The 26,323-nt window shown below is 36.0% G+C and overlaps 1 protein-coding gene across 9 annotated transcripts in view; it reads right to left on the reverse strand.

Moving 5' to 3' along the window:
- Window positions 1-26,323, reverse strand: part of LOC149813042 (uncharacterized) — a 72,541-nt gene that overhangs the window by 9,302 nt on the left and 36,916 nt on the right. For 8 of the 9 annotated variants that reach the window (XM_089990823.1, XM_089990816.1, XM_089990819.1 and 5 more), the window contains 2 exons: window positions 26,063-26,301; window positions 25,918-25,991 (listed from right to left, as the gene is read on the reverse strand). In XM_089990823.1, coding sequence (XP_089846949.1) covers window positions 25,918-25,991; window positions 26,063-26,301 — 313 coding nt within the window. The remainder of the gene's footprint in view (window positions 1-25,917; window positions 25,992-26,062; window positions 26,302-26,323) is intronic. The other variant, XM_089990821.1, reaches the window with a different exon arrangement.

Here is a 26,323-nt window from a genome sequence, read left to right on the forward strand (position 1 = left end):
TAAATTTGCTTTTGATATTGTTTTCAGGTCTGGTATTACTGATGATAAGAAAGTTGACACTCCAGAAGTTGTTAATGTTAAAATGAAGATCGATGATGGAGAACTTCTTGCAGACCCTACTCCTTACAGACAGCTTGTCGGGGCACTTTCCTATCTATCCATTACCAGACCAGATATAGCACATGCTGTTCATACAGCAAGTCAATTTCAACATGCTCCTACTTCTGTTCATATGGGAGCAGTCATGCGTATTATCAGATACATCAAGTCCTCTCTTTCACGAGGACTTTTCTTATCTTCCTCCTCTTCTCTTGATTTAATTGCATATACTGATGCTGATTGGGGAGGTGATCCCAATAACAGACACTCAACCACTGGCTTTTGTGTCTTTTTAGGGGAATCATTAATCTCGTGGAGGTGTAAAAAGCAGCAGAAGGTATCTCTCTCATCCACCGAAGCTGAATACAGAGCCATGGCAACCACGACCATGGAAGTAGTTTGGCTCCGACGACTGCTTGCTGACATGGGAGTTGAAGCAACAAAGGCTTCACAAATATGTTGTGACAACAAAAGTGCGATCTACATTGCCAGTAACAGAACATTCCACGAACGCACCAAACACATCGAAATGGATTGTCACTACGTCAGAGAGGAATATCTACACGGGATAATTGATCTGCCATATGTCACTTCAGAATATCAGTTAGCAGACCTCTTTACAAAGCCTCTCGCTGCTCCCCGATTTCACTTTCTCTTAGACAAACTTTCGCTCATTGTACCGTAAGTTTGAGGGGGAGTGTTAAAATGTAAAACTGTACATATATGTATATATAATAATATTATATTATTATATATATATATATAAATATATTTTTAATTTCTTTCTTTTCTGTATTTTTTTTCCTTTATTTTTATTTTTTGTCTTTATGTCATCTAGTTCAGTTTGAACTAGAATGACTGTTGCTAGTCAAGTCCTGTCCAGACTTGACTAGCAATAGAGCTGTTGGACTGACACAGTCCAACAGCTCTTAATAGAGCTGTTGGACTGACACATTCCAACAGCTCTAAATAGAGCTGTTGGACTGTGCCCAACAGCTCTATTGAGTCCTCTTTCAGCTGTGTATATAAAGGGGTGCAGCCCCTCTTGTATTTTTCTCCAATGCTTCTTAAGCAATTGGTTTTTCATATCAATAAAGAATACATTTTTATTTTTATTTTGTTTCCAGTTATACCCTTTTTAAGGGTTATGCTTTAGTGTCATTCTTGACACTTGCTCTTGTTAATCAAAGCTCGTGTTTCGAAGATCCCCATTTCATTTCAAAAATAATTCTAACAATTATAATTTCGCGATGAGGTTGCATGTCCTCATAATCAAATTGATGTTGCTGATTGTAATCTTTTGCAACTAATTATACTTTAAACCTCTCAATACTCCTACCTGACTTATATTCCACTTTCTACACCCACACTGTATTTATTGGATAGACTTTCTAAAGGGTTCAGGCATCATCCTAATATATTGCTTCAGTCTCATCTCTCATAGCTTTTGTCCATCTCTTGTCCTTCACTACTGGGTTAATTTTGAAGACTACTAACGAATACCTGAAAATCAGATGTAAAATTTTCATATAAAACAACCCTCTCAATGGGATTATAATCGATCTTCTTAGTCCTATGTCTTGCTGATTATCATGCTGCAAAAAAACAGATTTGAAGCTGAAGCTTCCTCATTATATGGCTGAAATTCTATGTACAAGGGCACTATCATTTGCATTAAGTTTTCTCCTTTTGTAGACATTAATACCTTCCCATCGCTGTTTATTGTCATTTTGTGTTGCAGATTCATTCACTTGTATTATTTGTGTATGTTCAGCTGGATGACCTCCTTTCTTATGCTGCACATTGGTTTGTGTACCATCCAGTTGATTGCTACTACTATTACCATAATCGAAAATTTGCAAGAACTCACCACCAGGGCGATTTGGCTCATAAACAACAGCATTTCTACTGTTCAGTATCAAAGCACTAGAGTTCCAACAATGAGATATAGCAAAGAAGATGAGAAGAGAAACTTCATTAGCCTCCAAAATGAATAGAATACAATCATAAAAGGGGACTTCCCTTCAGCCTCACTACATGACAAAAATAGTTTACTTTAACCTACATTAAAAAGTTCTAAAATACCCAAAGAAAGAATGACATATACATGCATGTACATAGAGGGAAATCACACTAAAAGGTAATATACATATGATACAATTTTTAACACTCACCCTCAAACTTGAGATGATGCAAGAGGAATCATCCCAAGTTTGAAAATGAATGAACTGAAATGTAAAGGAGCAAAACTCTTAGTAAACAAATCTGCAATCTGATCCTTGGAGTCCACATGCTCAAGAGATATGACTCTTCTATCTCAATATGCTTTGTTTTTTCGTAAAACACTGAATTCTTTGCAATATGAATAGTGTTGTCACAATACAAGGAAGTCCGACCATCAATAGGCATCTCATAGAGCTATTGGAGGCCACTTTATGACCGTTGGGGAGCTCCCAACAGCTCTATGGGATCTCCCCCTTGGTCTCTCTTTGTGTATAAATAGAGGGTATTAGACCCCCTTCTATTCTATGCTTTTTAGCTCTCTCTCTTTCTTAATAAATACATTATTTATTTTTATGTCCTGTGTTATGATCGTGCTTAAGCCCTTAGTTGGTTCTTTGTATTTTTCCCATTAGTGGCTTTACATTTGTGTAATTGTGCACTCTTCGTAGCCCTTTGTGGCATCTCCCTTGTGCACTTAAGGTTTCATTACAGGGTCATCCTTGAACCAACAATTCGCTTTGATATAGTTTGGTTTCTTGCATATGAAGCAAGTAGGAATAGGGTGTTGCCCCTGAGCAACACTATTAGGAGTGGCAACAGTATTATGAGAGATATTTGGAGTTGGTAGAATACCTCGGCCTCCCTTATTGCCTCTACGACCACGTCCCTTACCTCCTCTAAATTATTCATCTCTTTCACGGCCTCGTGAGACATTAGTGACCAGAACTTCTTGGGTATCATTGGAAGCATCAGCATTAGCAGTAAGGGTCATCTCATAATGTAACAATTTGGCCCTTAAATTTTCGAATGTGGGAAGCAAATCTGAGTATTATAACGTGGTAGTCAAGGTCGAAACCGTTGAGAGCCTGTTGAACCATATCCTTACCTGAAACTTCATAGCCCACCATAACAAGCTGATCAGTGATGTTCTTCATCTTATTAAGATATTCCATGATCGACATGGAACCTTTGTTCAAATTCTGAAACTCTTTCTTCAAAAACATCACCCTGGATTCTAAAATCGAAGAATATGTTTGGACTAATCTAGTCCAGAGTTGGAGAGCTCAGACACCCCAATGAGAACCTCCTGTGACAAGGTGGAGATGATGTAGGCAACCAATGCTTGATCTCTCTTCATCCATTAAACGAAATATGGATTTCTGACATGAACAAAAGAAATTACAACCCTTTTGTCATCCTTTTCGTCTTTGATGACATACTTTGGTGGAGGGACGATGGACCCATCAAGGTGTTCAGAGACTTCTTGACTCCTAATAAAAGAAATTATTTGCCTCTTCCAGGTCAAAAAATTGGAATTATTTAATTTTTAATAAACTAATTGGGGCAAAAAAGTAAAAGACAGGGACAACTGAGGGTTTGAATCCATGAATAAGAAGGTTAACAAGAATAATAGAAATAATGGAATAAATTGTAAACAGGGATATTAAGCCTATCATGTCAATATAAAAAACACAAGCTTAAATTTTTGCCGACCTTTGTTTTCTTTTTTTTTTGGTCGGTATACCACACAATTAAGCACAAAAATACGAAAAGAGAACTGATCAGAAACTTGTAGTTTCTTACCTAATAAAATATTTTGATATGATATCAAAATAGGTGACATGATGTAGAGAAATAATAAAGAAAATTTCTACAAAGTTGAGTGTGCAGATAAAGAAGGCTGAATAATAATTGTTAGATTTTAGATTTTAACAGGGTGAAAACAAAAGGATATTTGACGTTAAGATCAAGAAAGAAAGAAGAAGAAAAAGAAAGTTTTGGAATTGACGTCAAGTGTGAAAAGAGGGAGAAAAATAGCAAAACAACAAAACACATTATGTTGTGATATTTCTTTGAGAGAAAAAAACGGTACTAGCAAAAACACAATATGTAGGGATTTTCTCTTTAGATGAATCAGACCACAACAGCAAGGATTGCGAACAACGACAAAGAGGATGTTGGAACTGATTTTTCAAAGAAGAAAAGAGGAAGAAGAAGAAGAAGATGAGGAGAATCAATGAATAGAGGTTAAAGAGTCCTGAAAAGAGGCAACTAGGTAAGATAAAAATCCAAGATCTCTTAGAACTTACCTCGACAGATGCAACCAGACGCATTCCTGCTCTGATACCATGTAAGAACAGGTACCTATGTATGTGAATTCAAAGCAGTTATGATGGATAGACGATGTTTCTGTAGCTGTATTCCTTCAATTCCTACGATTCCCAATGGGGATATCGTGTGTGGTGTTTCATTATTTATAGAACATGTACAATCCTTCCCAAATACAACAACCCTCTTAATAAGATAGACATACACAAATAAGAAACCATACAAATAGAAACACATACATAAATAGGACACCAAGTTGTTAAAAGGTGAACTCCAGATTTACCTGCGCAAGGAGGAAAACGAGTGATAGAGAAAGAGGGTTGCAGAAGGTCACGGCTGAAATCATTCATACGTGACTGATCTATTCAGTAATACGTATATAAGAGATTACAAAAATTAGGGTACAAAAATACCCTTTAATGAACAGTTATAATTACAACATAACATGGCTTTTATATGGATCCGTAAACGAGTTCTTTTCACCCTCCCTCAAGTTGTACATGATCTTGGATCATGAACAACTTGCCTTTTAACATCCAAAACATGTCCTTTGTTAATCCTTTTGTGAATATGTCTGCAACTTGCTCTTCTGTTCGGACAAAATTGGGCTCAATTTCTTTTTATTCGACCTTTTTCCTTACAAAGTGTTGGTCTATTTCAATGTGTCTTGCTCGACTATGATAAATAGGATTGAAGGACATATTGATGGCACTTTGGTTGTCACATAGTAAGAGTGATCGAGCAATCGATTCTCCTATCTCTGTGAGGAGATGTCTTATCCATGTAGCCTCTGCAGTCACGGGAGCCATCGATCTGTATTCAGCCTCTGTGATCGATCTAGCTATGGCTTTCTGCTTTCTACTGCTCCAGGAAACTAGGTTTGACCCAAGAAAACTGCAATAACCAGATACCGATCGGTGTTCATCTGGATCCCCTACCCAATCAGCGTCAACATAGATAATGATCTCATGTGCGCCTTGATTCAGCCCACTTTTTTTGTACACAAGTCCATCGCCGACAGTGCCTTTTAGATATCTTAGTATTCTCTTAACTGCCTCCATATGTGATGTACGAGGTTCATGCATAAATTGAGATACCTGATTGACAGAATACACTATGTCAAGTCGAGTGAATGTTAGGTATTGTAACATACCTACTATGTTGTGGTATCTAGTAGGATCTTCATACAAGTCTCCCTCTTTAGAGCTTAGTTTTTTATGTATGACACTTGGGGTTGCCAAGGGTTTGCAATTCATCATACCCGCTCTATTGAGAATATCCATTGTGTACTTGTGTTGAGTGAGAGTAAGAGTATTGCATGTCTTGTCGACTTCCACCCCAAGGAAATATCGTAGATCTCTCAGAACCTTCATTTTAAATCTCTGATTCAATAATTTCTTTATTTCCTCAATATGAGTTTCGCAGTTACTTGTAATGATGATGTCATCTACATATATCAGTAAGAGTGTGGTCACACTCTGCTTCTTGTAGATGAATAATGAATGATCAAGAAGAGACCTAGAGAAGCCATGTCTCTGTATTTCAAGTGAAACCAAGAACGAGATGCCTGCTTCAAACCATATATTGCTCGTTTTAATTTACACACGTATTGATTAGCATATTGTTCTGCATATCCTGCGGGCTGCTCCATATAAACTCCCTCCTTTAGATCTCCATGCAGGAAGGCATTCTTAACATTTAGCTGACTTAATGTCCATCCATGTTCAACAGCTAGACCTAACACAATTCGAATAGTCCCCATTTTCACAACAGAACTAAAAGTTTCATCAAAATCCTGCCCTTACTCTTGTGTGAATCCTTTGGCAATGAGTCTAGCTTTGTACCTTTCAATACTCCCATCAGGTTTATATTTAATCTTGTACACCCATTTCGATCCAACTACATTTCTATTGGGTGGTCGGGGAACAACCTCCCAAGTACCACATTCATGTAGGGCTTCCATTTCTTCATTCATCGCTTCAATCCACTTCTTTGAGTTGGCAGCTTGATAAAATGTGAGAGGTTCATCTTCTTTGTTTATGACTGTCAAAAACAATTGAAAATCCAGTGAAATTTTTTTGTAGCTGACCCATTTGTCAAGCGGGTGTCGAGCCCGAGTAGACCTCCTGACACCCAACGTCTGTGAGGAAGTAGGAGGCACATTAAGGTCCGAACAGGAAGTAAAGACAGGTGGAAGTTCCTTTTCACGTCAAGTGTAGACGATGCCCTTATACCTTCATGTTTCCAAGGGTTGTCCAACAACCTCTTCTGATTGTGATGCATCTTCTGACTCCTCACATGCTTCCTTCTGACTACAGTTCAGAGGGCATTCATTATTAATGTTGGAAAAGAGTTCGGAGCTTAGCTATGGATAATATACCTCAACATTGGATCCTGAGCTGGAGGAGTTAGTTGGTTGATTATCAAAGTTCATCTCATCAAAAATAACATTTCTCGACACTTTGATGCGTTTACTCGAAGGATCATAGCACCTGTACCCCTTATAGTCATTCGCATACCCCACAAATCTACACTTCAAGGCTTTGTCTTGAAACTTATGCCTCAATGAGTTGTCAATGTGCACATAACAATCAGATCCAAAAACACGTAATTCATGGTAATCAGGATGAATGCCAAAAAGTGTAAAGTATGGTGATTTGTTTTCCAACAGTACCATAGGCAGGCGGTTTATCGCATGCACTGTAGAGTGAAAAGCCTTTGTCCATAAAGTAATAGGGAGATTACTATCATGCATCATGCTCATTGCACTCTCAACAATATGTCGATGCTTCCTCTCAGCAATCTCATTTTGCTGAGGTGTGTGTGGGCAAGACACTCTCCTCCTTATTCCATTATGCTGGAGAAATTCAATAAAATCACTAGAGGAGAACTCTCCCCTTCCATCACATTGAAAATGTAGAATGTTTTCAGAGAAATGGTTTTTGATAAAGGAATAGAACTTTCGAAATAATCCAAAGACTTTTGATTTATGCTTCATGAAGAATATCCAAGTATAACGTGAATTCAACAAAGATAAGATAATATCTACTTCCAGAACCAGAAGCAATTGAGGCAGGGACCCAGACATCAGAACATATGATCTCAAAAGGTCTTGAAGCTCTTTTATTGATTGAATTGAAGGGTAAAGCATGACTCTTACATAAATGACAACTCGAACATTTTATTTCATTTGCATCTGAACCCAGACTAGACTTAAGAATCAAATTATTTGAGACAAGTTTTTCAATAAAATGGCGACCACAATGACCCAATCGACTGTGCCAAAGAATTGGCTTATTATATTCAGAAATAACGAACACAGACTCAGAAGAAACTAATGATGGATGCTAATAGAGCTTCAAGGATGAACAAGTGGAATGAACTATGAAGGAGGGATCTTCTTGAAAAATGTACATATTGCCTCGCCTTTTCCTTCAGCGAATGTCGCCCTCGTGCAAAGATCCTTGACATAGACAAAAGAGGGAGTAAATTCAACTGAGGCATTAATATCATCAACAAGTTTTGAGACGGAAACAATATTTTTCTGAATATTTGGTGCATGAAGAACATTTGAAAGTTCGAGGGAAGACTTAGACATGGGTATAACAACATTTCCAATGTGTGAGATGGAGTGGTGAGTTTCATCTCCTGTGACTATACTATTTCTAACAACATAAGGAATAAGGTTTAGGAGTTTACCCGCATCACCTGAAACGTGAGTTGCTGCCCCTTAGTCAACATACCAAGTGTCCTTATCATTTTGCTTCATATTCAGTGCTGCCAATAGTAACTCCTTTATTTCTTCTCCAGCCTTTAAGTTTTCTGTGTCTTTCTTGGCTTCTGGTTGCAAAGATTTCCCTTTATTTTGGGGATTGAACCAACAATTTGCTTTAATATGTCCCCTTTTGTTACATAAAAAACATGTAAGAATGGGCCTTTGACCTTGCTGATTGGAAGAAAGATTGGGCGTTGGAAGTAGCCCACGATCCCCAAAGCCAGGTCTTCCCTGTCCACTCCTGCCTAGAAAGGCACCACCTCCTCTTCCTCTGCCATAAGTCAGCCATGTAGCAAGAACTTCTTGAGTCCCAGATTGCACATGATTTTCTTCAGAGAAACCCTTCAGACTCATTTCATATTCTAACAATTTTGCACGTAGATCTTCGAACTTAGGAAGCTCTGGGAGACACAATAAAAATGTTGTTAGAACATGATAATCTGGCCTCAGCCCGCTTAGAATTTGTTGTACTTTATCTTTATCATTAACCACACATCCCACGACAGCCAGCTGATCCGTGATGCTCTTCATTCTATTTAAGTATTCCATGATAGATATGGAATCTTTCCTCAATATCTGGAATTCTCGCTTAAGAAACACAACTCTAGCCTCGGATATTTGTGAATATGTCTGAAGTAACTTGTCCCACAACTCCCTGGCTGAACAATCATCAGGAATGGCTATAAGAACCTCTTGCGACAATATAGAGGTGATGTATGCCACCAATGCTTGGTCTCTCTTCATCCAAGCGATGTAATCCGGATTTCTGAGAAGCACAATAGAAGATGCCCCTTTATCATCTTCCTTTTCCTGTGAGATAAACTCTGGAGGGGTTGGAATTGACCCATCCAGATGTCCACAGAGATCTTGACTCCTTATAAAAGGAACGGCCTGTCTTTTCCAAGTCAAGAAATTGGTATTATTTAACTTCTCAGAGATGAGTTGACTAAGAAAATTAGAAGAAAGAGCCGTTTGTGAGAATGAGGAATCCATTGAGGAAAACACAGGAAATTGGTGTTAAAAGGAAAAGGAGAATTTCTGGACCAGATTCAGTCGATTGATAAAAAATCAGCCACTTTTAATATTCTGCCTCTTTTTTTTTCAGAAGTTTAACCAGGAAAATTATATCCTGTCGTGGCCAGCGAACATGACAGGTCTGATGGTGTCAATGCTGAATCGGTTCCAGATCGATAAAAGTCCCTTGTTAAAAGAATATAACTAGTCTCCAACAGATTCTGTAGTCTCCAATAATAAGAATGATATATATAAAGCAAAAATATTTCAAATAAACCAGATTAGCAGAGAGGATCCTGTCGATGATCCCTTTTTAAAAAAGCGAAGATTGTTGGCAACAGAAGGAGATAAGAGTCGATATTTCGACGTGGAGAGACGTTCCTGATTTTAGAGAAAGGAGTTTCAGAAGTGGGCGATTGAAGGAACAGAAAGACGCTGATTAACGAACACAAAAACCTTATAGGTCGAAACACAAATTTTAAGAAGGATGCATGAATTCAGAAAAGACGCAGATATAAGTTTAGAAAAGACGTTGATTGGAAGAACGCAGATTTAAGGAAAGAAGGAAGAAGACGCTGATTTAAAGAAAAGAACGCAAATTTAAAAGAAGGGAGAAGACGCTGATTTAAAGAAAAGAAGAACTAACGCAGATTACCAGGGTTTAGAAAAGAGAACGCAGATTGAAGAAAAACGCAGTTTTGGATTTAGAGAAGACGTAGATTGAAACTCACAGATTTCTCGGCTTGGAACTTAAGATCTCTTTGGACAATCCCTTTGGAGAAGCAATCCCAGGCCCAGCTTTCTACTGCTCTGATACCATGTTAAAAGGTGAACTCCAGATTTATCTGCGCAAGGAGGAAAACGAGTGATAGAGAAAGAGGGCTGCAGAAGGTCACGACTGAAATCATTCATACGTGACTGATCTATTCAGTAATACGTATATAAGAGATTACAAAAATTAGGGTACAGAAATACCCTTTAATGAACAGTTATAATTACAACATAACATGGCTTTTACATGGATATGGGTCTGGATTGAATCCAAATCCATAAACGACTTCTTTTCACAAGTAACGTCAGTTCCTTGATGCTGGATCTGGATCCAATTAACATTAGCTCTTAATAATGTGATCTGTAGCCCTAGAATCTATGATTCAAGGAGCAACAGTATCAATACTTGTGTGTGATTTGACCATAGAGTTAGATCCAACATCTTTTGTAGGCTCAGTGGGTTTCACTTGTAGCTCCTCAATCATCTTATTCAACCTAGCAATTTCACAATCCTTGGGATCTTCTCGTTTTCTCATTTGCAGCCACATGAGCTTGATTCTCATGACATAATGGTCTCCCAACAAGGTCTCAATATTGCTTCTTTGTGTATCCAAATTTTCTACAATGAGTACACTGAAGTCTATCTTTATCATTGCCACTATGTTGGAGGCCTCTCCCACGACCCCGTGAATATGTACTTGATTTTCCTCTACCCTGAACGCTTCCATATCTTGGTAAATGATTTTCTCCAAGGCAGACCTCTTTATATGTAACGACCCCAACTGACTCTCGAAAATAGTGATTTTTTTTTAAACAATCGAGGAAACTCCCAAGGATCCGGAGTACATCACATATTTAATATAACAAAACCACAAACCATTCCATGCATTGAATCAACTTGAAGTAATCGAATAAACTTCGTTAATTTAACCAATAAGTCAAAATGTCTAAGAACGCAAAAATTGACTATAGAAAATTCATATCATCTGTCAGAACCCAAAATACCATCACAAGTCTCGTAGCCTCCAGCTAGCTGGTCCAAGACATCATTGAGCATTTGTACCTGTAAAACAGTTTGAAGAAAACGGGTAAGAACCGAAGTCCTCGTACGAATTCCTCTAAAAAATCAAATAGTAAAGAAAATAGCATAAACCAATTCATGCATAAATTTCAGAGGAATATCATAAGAAATAACTTACCACAAGTACTTTATCATTCAGGCATTCAACCAAATATCATATAGAATCAAATAAGTTAAGATGCATGAACTAATGTTAAATAGTAAAATATGCATGATTCAATGCACACACATGAATGACTTATTAAGTTATTTATCAGAGTTGTTTTTGCGTGCATGTCCATATTAAATACACACAAGTTTAATTTTCACTTTTCCTTAAACCCGCGGATACTCTAAACGGGCATTATTCCCGAAATTCAAGTTAGGTTCTCAGTCATAACTTAACACACAATTTGTATTTTATTACTCGGTTTCACACTTGTTTCTCGACCGAAATCAGGAATCATCACCTTCTATCGAAACATTAGGAATCATCACCTAATGTCGGAACATCAATAAAAATCTCCAACCATTGATGTCATTTTCTTTGTATACCAATAACTACAGTTGAGTCAACAACAACACCCCCTTGGCAAAGTGGCTAAAAGCTCCTTAAAACCGTGGTTGTGAGGTAAACCACCACATCGGGTTTTAGAGCACGATCGCACACAGAGTTTTAGTATCTTCACGGTCTCTCACGATCGTCATCCAAGATTCTCATACTATGGAAGGGACATCAAGAGATTAATTACAATATTTGGTCTATTTTACCAATTTCAAATCAATTTCAAGTTCTTTATGCAAGAACCGTTTTGCAAATCCATATGCAAAAACAAATTTAGGCTTTGATCCTCACAATTTAACAATGTAATTAAATTTGAAAAACCAATAATTTTTAAAAATAAATTTTGCAATGCATAAATAAAAGCAACAATATTTGAGCAACACATGATCCTGGCCTACACGGCTAGCAGTGGTTCACATCTGACCACCAACATATCTCAAAAGTGATTTATGCAAATTGCAAAATTTCAGTGAACATGCAACATACACAGTTTTCAAACATGTTTACAATGCACATTCAAGACACAGAAGAATAAGCCAAGTATGTACGAATGTGAATACAATGCTTGCAGGCGATACCATTCATGATCAATTCCATACATGTAATCAACCAAGCATGCATGTGATCAAAGTCATGCAAACATCAAATTATTTTTAGATTCATGTGTATGATATGCACAATTGCAAACTGATCAATTTAGGATCAGATTTATATATCAACTCAGAAAAAACATATTTCATTCAGAATCCTGTACGGAAATCGGCTATGCAAAAAAATTTCAAATGTCGATCAGATTTGTGTACATCCTCAAATCATGTGCAGAAATCGGCAACACAGAAATTATCAATATGCTGGTCAGATTCATGTACATGATCAAATTCATGTACATGTATCGACCATCAGAAAACTAGCCACAACTAGTCTAATTCATATACATGATCAGAATCATGTACATGTATCGACCAGTCCCAAATATCATTTCATATACATAAACAAGTTCATGTACATGAATCGGCTAGCTATGCATTTACAGCAACCGGTCTAATCCATATACATGATCAGACTCATGTATATGGATCGGCCAGACAAGAAATAAACATGAAAACAACATACTGGTTGGGCTGGCCATACCTAAAATAAACATGTATACAACATGCTGGCTGATCCATGTACATGATCAGAATCATGTACATGGGTCAGACAGGCCTGAAATAAACATGTATACAACATGTTGGATGATCCATGTACATGATCAAACTCATGTAAATGGTGTTAGAAAGTGACTTTGTATATATTAGGTTCAATAATGAACCCATACACATGCACATGAATTGCGAATAAACCCACTCAATGGAACAACACAAGCACATCATGTGCTAATACATAAACCCATAAAAGGGGTAAATATGACTTAAAGTCATAAGTTGAATATTATTGAGGAAAAAGGAAGAAGAAGAGTAAAAACCCTATACAATGGAGCAAATGCTCCTACAAGGAGTACCAAACACAAGGGGGAAAGACCCCTATTTATAAGCCTTAAAGAGACCACCTTGGGGGATCCCAAAGGAGACGTTGGAGAGCTCCCAACGGTCACATTTGTGACCGTTGGGGGCTCCCAACGTCTCTATTGGGAGGCCCCCAATATGGTACGAAAATGAAAAAATAAAAAAAGAAAAAAAAATATTACAATGCATATTCCAATTGGAATATGTGTAAAATGACAAATTACAGAAATACCCTTGAGGGTATTTTAGGAAGAAAAAATATATATATTAATATATATATATATATAAATAGAGATACGTATACATATATATATGTATACGTATCTTTATATATATATATATAAATATATATATGTACATTTAAGGATTATATTTCAACATACATATATTTGTACTCATACACATATTTTAACACCCCCCCTCAAACTTTGCGGGGAAACGAAAAGGTTGAAAAAGGCGCAAGACTCCAAGAGGCTTCGGTAAGGATGCTATTGAAACTTGTAAATGCCTTTCTTCAATTGCCTTCTAATGGTGAACATATGTCCCGATCCATCCGAGGTACTTCCTTTTATCCTATCTCCAAGATCCTGTGGAATAACAACAAAGAAACAAGTAAAAATATCTTTGCACGTTACTCAAATGGAACATTTCTAACAAGATTAATTGAAACCATATCGGATGACACATCCGCAAAACAATGGTGCAAAAATATAACTTATGCATAGAAATATGATAGGATAATTATTTTAGCATGAAAGGTAAATTTAGAAAACCAAAGTTTCAAAATCATACATCATATTAAAGAGTGAGCGGAAGCAAATTATGCGAAAATGAATTGCAAGAATGCATAATGCATTCATAAGGTCCAACATTGGACAAACATAACCCCATAATGGGGAATAACACAATGGTCCCCTAAGAGACACCACAGTAAGCCTACGAAGAGGCATAAATTACATATGCTTTATTGAATGAAAGCCTAAAAGGCCATAAAGAGCATATGCATATATTATCATGAAATGAATTAATACTTAAAGGAATCATTAATGAACATGCTCCAAACATGTAATGAAGTGTCAAACAAGAGAAACGAAGTCTCCAAGCATACTTTAGACAAAATAAACACAAGAGTTCACAAGGTTTTAAATCTATTTACGAGGCAAAACGAAGTGTGTTATTTGAGTAGAGAATCTTACCCATTTAGGAAAATCTCACTCAATTGACAAAAAACACATTTTGCATACAAAAGTGGCCAAAAAACCATAAGCACTTAATATATAGATTAAATACCAAAAAATCAATTTGATTTTAAAATATGCATATCAAAGATATGATTCATTTGAATATCTTAAAACACAAGTCATGAATGAAATTTTGCAAATTTCAACAATAGTTTATCCATTACAAGCAACTACCTTATTAATCCTCCAAAACCCATAAATCAAGTGTATAAGCTACTAGATCAAGAATATAAATATAATGTCATTAAAGGCCCAAGACACACATAAAGATGTACAAAAGAACCTCTTGTCTACATATAATAATACTTAAAATGAGTGCATCTACGACAAGAACAAGAGAATACACGCCAACATGGACCAAAAGCATCTCTTGTCTACGTAAAAATACACTCAAAACCAAGTATGTTCAGCTACTAGAACAAGAGTAACAAGTCAACCATGGGTTAAAACACAATGCATCTCTTGTCTACATAAGATGACACTTGAAATGAGTGAAATAAGCCAACCATGAGCATACATCTCAGCCACTAGAACAAGGACACAAATGCCAACATAGGCAAAAATCACACACCATGGTGTGAATCAACGTGCCTTGTCTACATATAAAAACACTTAAGACAAGTGTGTTCAACTACTAGACCAAGAGAGCAAAAGCCAACAAAGGGTTACCAACACACGAAGGTGTAATAAAATTCTTGTCTACATATGATGACACTTAGATAAGGGGAATAAAAAGAGAAGACTTTTGAGGCAATAAAACTTGTAATGACAAACATATAAATAAAACCTTGAAACAATATTCTTCAAAAAGAATACTCATAACAATATTATTTTGGAATAAATGTGTGAATATACACACACCAAGAACACTTGTGCACAAAAGCACAAAACATAAATGTGCAAATGCACTCATATGATTCATAAACAATAAAAGGTTGGGCAATAATCCCCAAAACCTTGATTTTAATATACCTTAAAACATTTAAGGTTTCAAACACCATATATCCATCACATTTACATGTAAATGAGAGCATCCATTAGATCAATGGCCAAAAGAGAAAAAATGAGTGACACACTCATAATTAGAGATCATATAACAAATCATTTTAGAGTCCCAAGGTGCCCATAACTCACCTCAACAACCATCTATAATATGGCAAGTGGACAATCTAGAATGATATAACACGAGGTGCCCATAACTCACCTCAACAAACATCTCTAATATAACAATAATAAGGCCAAACAAATGATGCATTAAATAACATGTGATTGGACAAATATAAATGCCACAAAAAGGCAATAAACACTTTAGGAATTAAAAAAGAGGACCGATTAAAAATTGAATCAAAGGTCCAATATAATCAATCACAATAATATGCTTTATAACAACAATTTTGCATAAACACGAATTATGCTTAATCTTCAAAAGAAGTCATTTATACAAAAAAAGACTTATTATGCAACTAACACAATTATGAAATATTAAGCAACATCATGTGTAAGAACCGATTTTGAATAATCAAAAAGTCAAAAAAAAACAAGCCTCAACTATGATAGATATAAAGTTCAATTTCATGCACACCAAATGATAATAGATGCACTTTTATGCAATGCAAGATTTTTAAATGATAATAATCTTGAATGAGCAAATAACAAACTTAGGCCAATATAGGCTTTCATAAAGATGGTGAAGTTTGAAAATCTTATGAAATCCACTTAAAAATGATGCTCACAACCAATCTCAAAAGATCCACAAAGGGTTATAAGTACTAATGAATCTTTGAAGGATATTATGCAAGAGAAAAGATACTCACAAACAATCTTCTCACAACAACCATGAAATCTTCATAAAAGAGTATATACTCACAAGAAGATTATAAGGACCGAAAGGCTCCTTAAAGAGAGTTCAAAAAACACACAAAATTCCCAAAGAAGGGGGAAACTCCACTAAAGTGGGAGAAATCCCAACAAAGAAGAATAATAGATTTATTAAAAAACCTTATGATAAAGTAAGATTGTACTATGGCATAAATCTATAAAATTAAACATTTATTGAGGAAAAATTCAAAAAACTCTTAAGTTTTATCAAAAAACATGACTTAATAGATTATTACCAACTCCTAATGCAATAAGTACACAACAAACATTCGTGAAGACCATAAATTTTATAATGAGACAAGCTCTTTAAATCAAATTGAAAAATCTTTTAAGAGTATAAAGATGCAAAGAAAATCACCATATTCCATAAGACTATTTTAAAACTTAATTCAACCGGAATTATAAAAAAAAACCTTCTTAATTAAATGTTGCTTATATAAAAAGGACACATTAGGTAAGTGAATCAAAACTTATTAAAGAATTTTTCATATATGTCAAGCATTTTTCAAAAAAACTACATCTCACAAACATTTTAATCTTAACATAGCTTTCTTTAAAGACTTACGATTCATATAAAAGGTATTCTTATAAACAAAGTTAGGTTTAAAATATAAATTCAAGGCTCCAATGGTCATAAATTTTTACCGACCCATTAAGTTTTGAGCAATCATATATCTAATTTTTCGCCAAACAAGTTATCATTTAAAAAGAAAAACATACGAAAAAGTATGTATACGAAAAAAGATTCAATAGAGTATCAAGTAACTCAAATTTTTATAAAAAGACATAATGACAAAGAGTGCACATAAAAAAGAACATATTAAATTCTTCATACAATACTTAAAGAAATAGAATGCATACCGAATATTCTTTAAGAAAGAAAAGAGAGAGAAATGAATACTTCACCATTTTTCTTTAAAAATTTCTTGAATACCACGCTTCCCGATGCACCAAAGAGCAACTTGATCTCAACCGAGCTCTGATACCATGTTAGAAAGTGACTTTGAATATATTAGGTTCAATAATGAACCCATACACATGCAAATGAAGTGCGAATAAACCCACTCAATGGAACAACACAAGTACATCATGTGCTAATACATAAACCCATAAAAGGGGTAAATATGACTTAAAGTCATAAGTTGAATATTATTGAGAAAAAAGGAAGAAGAAGGGTAAAAACCCTATACAATGGAGCAAATGCTCCTACAAGGAGTACCAAACACAAGGGGGAAAGACCCCTATTTATAAGCCTTAAAGGGACCACCTTGGGGGCTCCCAAAGGAGACGTTGGAAAGCCCCCAACGGTCACATTTGTGACCGTTGGGGGCTCCCAACGTCTTTATTGGGAGGCCCCCAATATGGTACGAAAATGAAAAAATAAAAAAATAAAAAAAAAATATTACAATGCATATTCCAATTGGAATATGCGTAAAATGACAAATTACAGAAATACCCTTGAGGGTATTTTAGGAAGAAAAAATATATATATTTATATATATATATATAAATAGAGATACGTATACATATATATATGTATACTTATCTTTATATATATATATATATAAATATATATGTACATTTAAGGATTATATTTCAACATACATATATGTGTACTCATACACATATTTTAACAAATGGGTCGGCCAGACTTGAAATAAACATGTATACAACATGTTGGCTGATCCATGTACATGATCAGACTCATGTACATGGGTCACCCAGGCCTAAAATAAACATTAATACAACATGCTGGTTCATCCATGTACATGATCAGAATCATGTACATGGGTCGGCCAGGCTGAATGCAAATGTATAGTATGTTGGCTGGTCCATGTACATGATCAGAATCATGTACATGAGTCGGTCAGGCTGAAATAAACATATATACAATATATTGGTTGATCCATGTACATGATCAGAATCATGTACATGGGTCGGTGAGGCTGAATTAAACATATATATAACAGCTGCATACATGATTCAAAAATCAGTCTAAGGTATAATCAGTAGGCTGAAAACACATATTTTGTTGAACAATGAAAACGACGATCAGAACCACATTTATTTTCAGAAACAAGCTTAAAGAAATCGATGAACATAAACTAAGTGCATATATTCAGATGCATGATCAAGAAAATCGATAATCTGATTTACATGTTTATTCTCAAATGCATGAGCATGAAAAAAATCGATAAACCTGAACTGCATGAAATTATTCAGATGTATGATCAAGAAAGTCGACAGATCTGAGTATATATATATATATATATATATATATATATTCAGTATGCATGAGCAATAAAAATCGATAATCTGACTACATGCATATTCTCATATGTAAATCAATAAAATCAACAAATCTGAATATGTATATGCCTATATGTATTCAGATGCATGAACAATAAAAGTCGGCAAATCTGAAATAAATGAACCTACTCAGATGCATGAACAGGGAAAATCGACAAATTTGAATATATTTCAGATTGTATGCACAGGGAAAATCGACAGTCAAATAAAATAAATCTATATATATAATCGGCATTATATATATATATATATATATATATATATATATATATATATATTTGAAATCAGATTTCCTTTTTTTCCTCTAAACCTATGCCCAAATCAGTTTATAAATATTACTTCCCGTGCGAATTGATAGAGGAACCCGTACCTTGAATCAAAGTTCGAAAAGGTTAAAAAAATCGATGGATGTATATTTTTTTCTTGTTCTCTTCTCCCTCTTCTTTCTTTTTTTCTCCTTTTTCTCTTTTTCTTTCTTTTTCCTTTCTCTGTAGCCCACATGACTCTCTCTCTCTAGAACACAAGTTCTTGAGAGGGAAAGGCTCTAACCCCCGTTTTATATTTTGTTTAAACCTTCTAGAGAGGGGGTGGCATCCCCTCTAGATGATCTCTATAATTGGGTAGAGTTCAATTAAATGTAGAACTCTACTCTCTTATGTTTCTAGATTTTATTTATTTTTAATATTTATTTTTAATATATTATCTAATATTCTCAAAGAATATTTCATGGGGGTGATGCCCCTTCTGGAAGGTCTCATGGGCCTCCTCCTTAGTCTATTTTAAAGTTGTTTTTAAAACTTTAAATTCAAAGTAGCTTTAAAATTGCCATGGATGGATTATAGATCCAGATTTGGATCCAGGATCCAAATCCATATGGATCCCAACCTGAACCAGATCCTATTCAATATGGATCCTGAATTGGGTCCAGATCCATACTAACTTGGATCAAACAGAGTGGATCCAGTCTGATCCAACCTAGAAAAAACTCAAAAAATAGAGGTCGGTCATTTTTTAAAAATGCATTTTTCGAGCCAACAGTAATCAGATTTCGAGAAAATAGATCTCCTATGAGATCTACATTCCGAGACAGATCTAATAGTGGTCATACCTCAATTTCGCTTCCAAATTTTGCCTAAATTTAACCTGAATTTTGCTCGAATTTTACTCGCATTTAAAGGTTAAAAACTAAAAATTTATCAAATTATACTTTGTAAGAAAGTGGTGGTGTTCCACCAAAGCACTTGAACCAACCAAACAAGTGTCTAGAAAGACACTTCACACAAAACCCGTAAAAGGGTAAAAATGGAAAACACAAAAATAAAAAAGGAATTTTTATTAAAATGTGAAATGCTTAAAAAGCATTTTCTACCGGTGTTGTACAATGGGGAATGCACCCCTATTTATATAATAGAGAGGAGAGGAGAGCTCATAAGGAGCTCTCCCTCTAGCCGTCGAAGCTAATCCAACGGCTAGAGTTTGGTCAAGTTCCAACCAGAACTTGACCAAAACCCTAACTATCTAGTTCCATTTGAACTAGATAGTTAAAATACAAAAAATAAGAAAAAAATAAAAAAATACAAAAAAAATATTTTACATTTTAACACTCCCCCTCAAACTTACGGTACAATGAGCGAAAGTTTGTTTAAGAGAAGTGAAATCGAGGTGTTGCAAGAGGCTTGGTGAAGAAGTCTGCTAACTGTTATTCTGATATAACATATGGCAGATCAATGGTTTCATTCAAGTACACCTTTCTGACATAGTGACAATCCATTTCAATCTATGTCACACGGACTCGGCTAGGGAGGTGCCGCACCCGAGTCGACACGCCCCGACACGGGTGCGGCTTCGGACTCTGTCAACGCCGAGTCGGACTCGGTCAACGAGTCAAGGCCGAGTCCGTCCACATTTTGGACTCGGTCAACTTTGACCGAGTCCAAAAATGTCCATTTTTAAGACAAAAAAAAACATTTTTTATATATCTTTTTTTTAATATATAACCAGACTGTGCAATGCAGTTGCACAGTCACAGACTGTGCAACTGCAACTGCACAGTCACTGCACACAGTCTGTGACTGTGCACAGTCTGTGTGACTGTGCACAGTCTGCACAGTCACAGACTGCATTGCACAGACTGTGTGCACAGTCTGTGTGACTGTTTCACAACTTATGTAAAAATATGTATAAAACACGATAAAAGGTAACCCAACCATTTGAGGTAGCTAAATAAATGCTTTTCCAGTTTAAAAAAATACTAGTTTCACAAGTATTAGAAAAGCTAGCTTAAGAACTACCATAAAGAAATGGGAGTGCCAAATTGAAACTTTCGAAAAAATTAAAGGTGCAACTAGTGCAATGGTAAGTTTGGGATTCAGACAAAGTTACTATGAGCCAAATTGCTACTTAATTTTACATTAGAGTATAGAACATACATGATCCATAAAGAAATGGGAGTGCCAAATTGCTACTTAATTTTAATTGTTTACTAGAATTATTGTTATATATATATATATATATAGCCGAGTCCCCGTGTCCAAAAATTTTGAAATTGCGCCGCACCCGTGTCGCACCCGCACCCATGTGACATAGATTTCAATGTGTTTGGTACGTTCATGGAACGTCCAGTTGCTTGCAATGTAGATTGCACTCTTGTTGTCACAACACATTCGTGAAGCATGTGTTGCTGCAGCTCCCATGTCCGCAAGCAGACGACGGAGCCATACAACCTCCATTGTGGTGGTTGCCATGGATCGATATTCGGCCTCAGTGGAGGATAGAGAAACCTTCTGCTGCTTCTTGCACCTCCACGATATGAGAGATTCACCTAAAAACATACAGAAACCAGTGGTTGAGTGCCTATTATTAGGATCACCTCCCCGGTCAGCATCAGTATAAGCAATTAAATTCAGTGATGATGAAGCAGACAAGAAGAGTCCTCGTGAAAGAGAACTTTTTAAAATCTAATAATACGTAAAACTGCTCCCATGTGAACAGAGGTGGGAGCATGCTGAAACTGGCTAGCTGTGTGTACGACATACGCAATGTCTGGCCTAGTGATGGAAAGATAAAAGAGTGCTCTAACAAACTGTCTGAAGGGGGTACGATCATCGAGACACTCTCCATCATCAATTTTCATTTTAGCATTGACTACTTCAGGAGTGTCCACCGTCTTTTCATCTATAATGCCAGACCTGAAAACAATATCAGAAACAAATTTAGATTGAGATATCAGATATCCCCGAGGAGAATAAGCAACTTTTATTCCTAAAAAATATCTCAAAAATCCTAAATCAGACATTTCAAAATGAGTTTTAAGAAGAGTTTTGATATCTGTCACTCCTTGTTTGTCGTCACCAATGATGATCATATCGTCCACATAGAGAAGAAGAATGATGATACCTGCATCAGATTTCTTAACAAACAAAGCAGTGTCAGTTAAATAAGAATGAAATCCAATATCTGTCATAACATGACTAAACATGTCATACCAGGCTTTCGATGCTTGTTTGAGACCATAGAGAGCCTTCTCAAGACGAAGAGTTTTACCCGTGGGAATACAAATACCAGGTGGAGGATCCATGTATACTTCTTCAACAAGCCTCCCATTTAAGAAAGTGTTTTTGACATCCATTTGAAAAATATGCCACATTTTAACAGAGGCCAAGGCGATCAGGGTTCTGACAGTAGTCATATGGGCTACAGGAGCGAAAGTTTCTTCATAGTCAATGTCATACTCTTGAGCATAACCTTTGGCTACGAGTCGTGCTTTATATATTTCTAGGGTCTCATCACTTTTGGTTTTGACTTTATAAACTCATCTACAGCCTATAGGTTTCTTTCCAAGAGAAAGGTCTTGAATGGACCAAGTCCTGGCCTTTTCTGAAGCATCCAAATTTCATTGGTTTCCAAATATTCTTAAAATTCATTTGACAGATATTCTCCATCGGAATCGGATCGAAGAATAGAGATATTAGTTGAAAATTGATTTTTGACAATCATATGAAATTTTTTAAAGAAATTAAAAACTTCGGATTTTAGATTGAAAAAATAGATCCACACATATCGAGTGAAATCATCAATGAAAGTAACATAATATGAGTATCCTCCTTTTGATATGACCGGAGAAGGACCCCAAACATCTGAATGAACTAATTCAAAGGGTCTTTTGGACACAAATGTTCTCTTTGGAAAGGGGGTGGATTTCATTTTTCCAAAAATACAACTCTTGCAAACAAAATGTTTCTCATTACAAAATTTCTTTCCAAAAGGAAAGGAGTACATTTTTGAGAAGCTTGGATGTCCAAGTCTTTGATGCCAAGTTTCTATATTTTTATCTTGGACATGATTACAAAATGAGTTAGTGGGAAGTTTCAAATTGTTCATGTAGTAGAGATCTCCCCTCCTATGGCCTTGCTCAATCCGCTTCCCGAACTGGAGATCCTGTATAGAGCAATCCTTGGTTGAGAAGGAGATTTCACATCCATGATCACATATTTGAGAGACAGATAAAAGATTTAAATTAAGTTGAGGTACTACTCTTACATTTGGCACAAAAAAATCTTTTGAAAAGTCTAAGGTTCCAAAACTTTTAACTTGTAAAGAGGTACCATCGGCGGTGGAAACAAAAGAATTTTTGGAGTTGCTACATACATTGGATGGTCCATTTTCAATAGGGGTCATATGAAAAGATGCTATAGAATCAAGAATCCAAGAAGGCGTACCTGGAGGAGAAGAAGAGGCAATGGCGGCTCCCGAAGTTGACGGCGATTTGAGTAGAATTTGAAGTGCTTCGGATAGTTGAGCAAGGGAAAATGACTCTTTCCCTTTCATTGGCTCCTCCTTCTTTTGTGGGATTTCTTCAATAATAGCAACTTTACCTTTTGGAGGTTCATTTATCTTTGGACAATTAGGTCTTATATGACCCGGTTCTTGACAATGATGGCAAATGGCTTTCCTATAATTGCCATTATAGTTATTTTGCCTCCCAAAGTGTGGAGGCTTATATGCTTTCATATGATTGCCGGGTTTAGCCACGGCAAGAACTTCATCTCCTCCTTTAATCATGTCAAGACGCGTTTCTTCTTGGCATATTTCGGCTATGGCATCTTCCAATGGAAGCGGTTTTGATCTATGAAGAAGGGAGGACCTAACTTGTTCATATTCGGGCCTAAGCCCATGTAAAAATTGGAAAAAGTGTTCTTTCTCCATTTGTTCTCTTCTCATTTCCACATCTTCACTTGATACCCATTTGGGTTCAAGAAGGGATAGCTCATCCCATAAAGGTCCAAGAGTGCTATAGTAATCTCTTACACTCATTTCACCTTGCTTAATGGTACGGATTTTTTCTTGGATAAAAAATTGACGAGCAAGGTCTTTTTGGGTATACATACCTTTCATAAAGAACCATGCTTCATTTGCTAGGCGGAATTTAGCAATGTTGGCGCAAATCTTTAGCTCCACGTTGTTCATGAACCATGCAAGAATTTTTGCATGCTTACTTTCCCAATCTTCTACCTTGGATTGGTGATCTTCAATAGCCTTCATGCGAGCATTTCCTTCTAGAGCTTTTTATTGATCACCATCAATTTTCGTAAGTTGAAGTTGAGGTTCCCTAATGGTGCCCATAACATATCCCCAAAGCTTTTTACCTTTGAGGTTGTTCTCCATGGCGGCGGCCCACATCATGTAGTTAGTACCATTAAGCTTGAAGGAGAGATCAATCTTTTGTTCTCCTTCTATTATATAATCAAGAATGGAGGACAAACAAACAGAGAGATAAAACTAGACAACTAGCTATATGAATCAAGAGCACAACCAAGGCTCTGATACCATGTAATGAAATATGCGGAAAAGAAATGTATGTCCTACAATGGACATTCACACATAGAAATCAAAGAACAAGTCCAAAAGAGGACATACACAAAAGCCAATAATGGCGAGAAAGCATAAAATCTTATAAAGGCACTAAAGGGCTTGAAGAAGCCACACATTACAAAGGGGGAGACCCCACTTATTTATAGGCAAGAGAGGAGTGAGGGAGAGTTAGAGAAAAGCAAGAGAGAGGGACCATTGGGAGTCCCAACAAGGAGTCGTTGGGCTCCCAATGGCTGTGCATTAAATGCACAAAAGAAACAAAAAAGACAAAAAAAGAAATAAGAAAAAATAGAAAAAGAAAAAGGAAAAAGGAAGAAAAGGAAAAAGTCTAAAATGCCCCTATTGGGCGAGTTTACAAAACTATCCCTTATCGGGTAGTGACTGATAAATATATTTATGTATATATATATATATATATATATATATATTACATATATTTTAACAATAACAACCAAGCCATGACTAGATAGCTCTCATTTTCCCATTCTGCCTAGTTTGGATCCCCTTCTTTTGCCTTAGTAATCTCCAAGTGTTTCCCTAGCTCCTCAGGTCAATCACTCTTTAGCCGGCTGATGTTATCATCCTCAGAGCTAGAGATTTTTCCAAGTATCTAAAGTCAAGCTCTGATACCATGGCCCAAGTTCACATCACCCTTTATTAAGGAAGAAGGAAAAAGATAAAAGATAGAATGAGAGAGAGAGAGAAGAAAGAAATGAGATAGGGAAGAATGAGACGGGGTCACCATTTGGCCCCTTATCTTTTCTATTCTCTTCAAAGTGGGTACAAGACAAATTACTCCTGTATCAAAAAATACACCACTCGTGTACATTGATAGTCAAACATATAGAAGTATGTATAAGGAAAAAAGAATAGACTGAATAGAACTTCTATATCATAACAGTCATCTTAATTTGCTTCTTCTGCACTAAATCTCCAGCAGTATGATGGAACTTATAATTGACTGATGTTGTAGAAAATATGATCATGATGAACATACTTTCTATTTTTTGGATTGGTTGCACATACATTTTATTTAGTTAGAAGAACTAATGGTTTCCAAGGCTAGAGCCTAGATCAAATGGTGGAGATTTGAAGATATGAACCTTTTCATGGTGGTTGGAGTACTTGATATACTGACCACTGTGACTATTCTGAACTTCAGGTCTACAAGGTCATATAAATGAATGACAGTGAGAAATTTAGAAACAAATCCTGAAGAATAATTTATGATCCCTGTGTTGGTAGCCAAAATCTTAATGAACCACTGTCTTCACTTTTTCACCAATAAAGGATTTAATTGCCAAGTCTTTAAATTGTTGGTGAAGCTTAATAGCATAAAAAACGACTGATCCTTTCCACTAATCTTTTGATATTCATGGAATAAATCAAATTTTAGTATGCATCCATCATCAATAGACAGTATCAAACTACATAATCTAATATAAGTGCAAGTAAGGAGTTAGAACTCCCTAATAAACATGAAACCAAGAATTTACCTTAAACGATGTCTATTACAGAGTGTACAGAAGGCCATAAAAACTTTCAATATGCTTTGGATTGCGCGAAAAACCTGGAAGTAGTACAAGTTACATTGGTGAAGGAAATATATGTAATACAAGTCAATATCCTACCCTTACAAACCTGTGAGAAAAGGTCATTCCACATTGAACGCAATATTGAAATGTCAGACCCTCTTGGTGTTTGTTGCAGAGTTGAAGTAACATGGAGGATTCTTCTTGTTGCTACCCAACACTCTCGAAGGAAACTAAAAATGTTGTAGCATAGCAGAGATATAAAGCTTGACAATGCAATAATCATGCGTAAGGGAGCAAATAGTACAAACCACAGTGTCCAAAATATAGGGTATATTACACATGTTGCTGCAAAGAAGAAGAAAAATAC

Source organism: Nuphar pumila, chromosome 16 (assembly GCF_984573655.1).
Source record: "Nuphar pumila chromosome 16, dmNupPumi1.hap1.1, whole genome shotgun sequence".
Classification (NCBI taxonomy): Eukaryota; Viridiplantae; Streptophyta; class Magnoliopsida; order Nymphaeales; family Nymphaeaceae; genus Nuphar; species Nuphar pumila.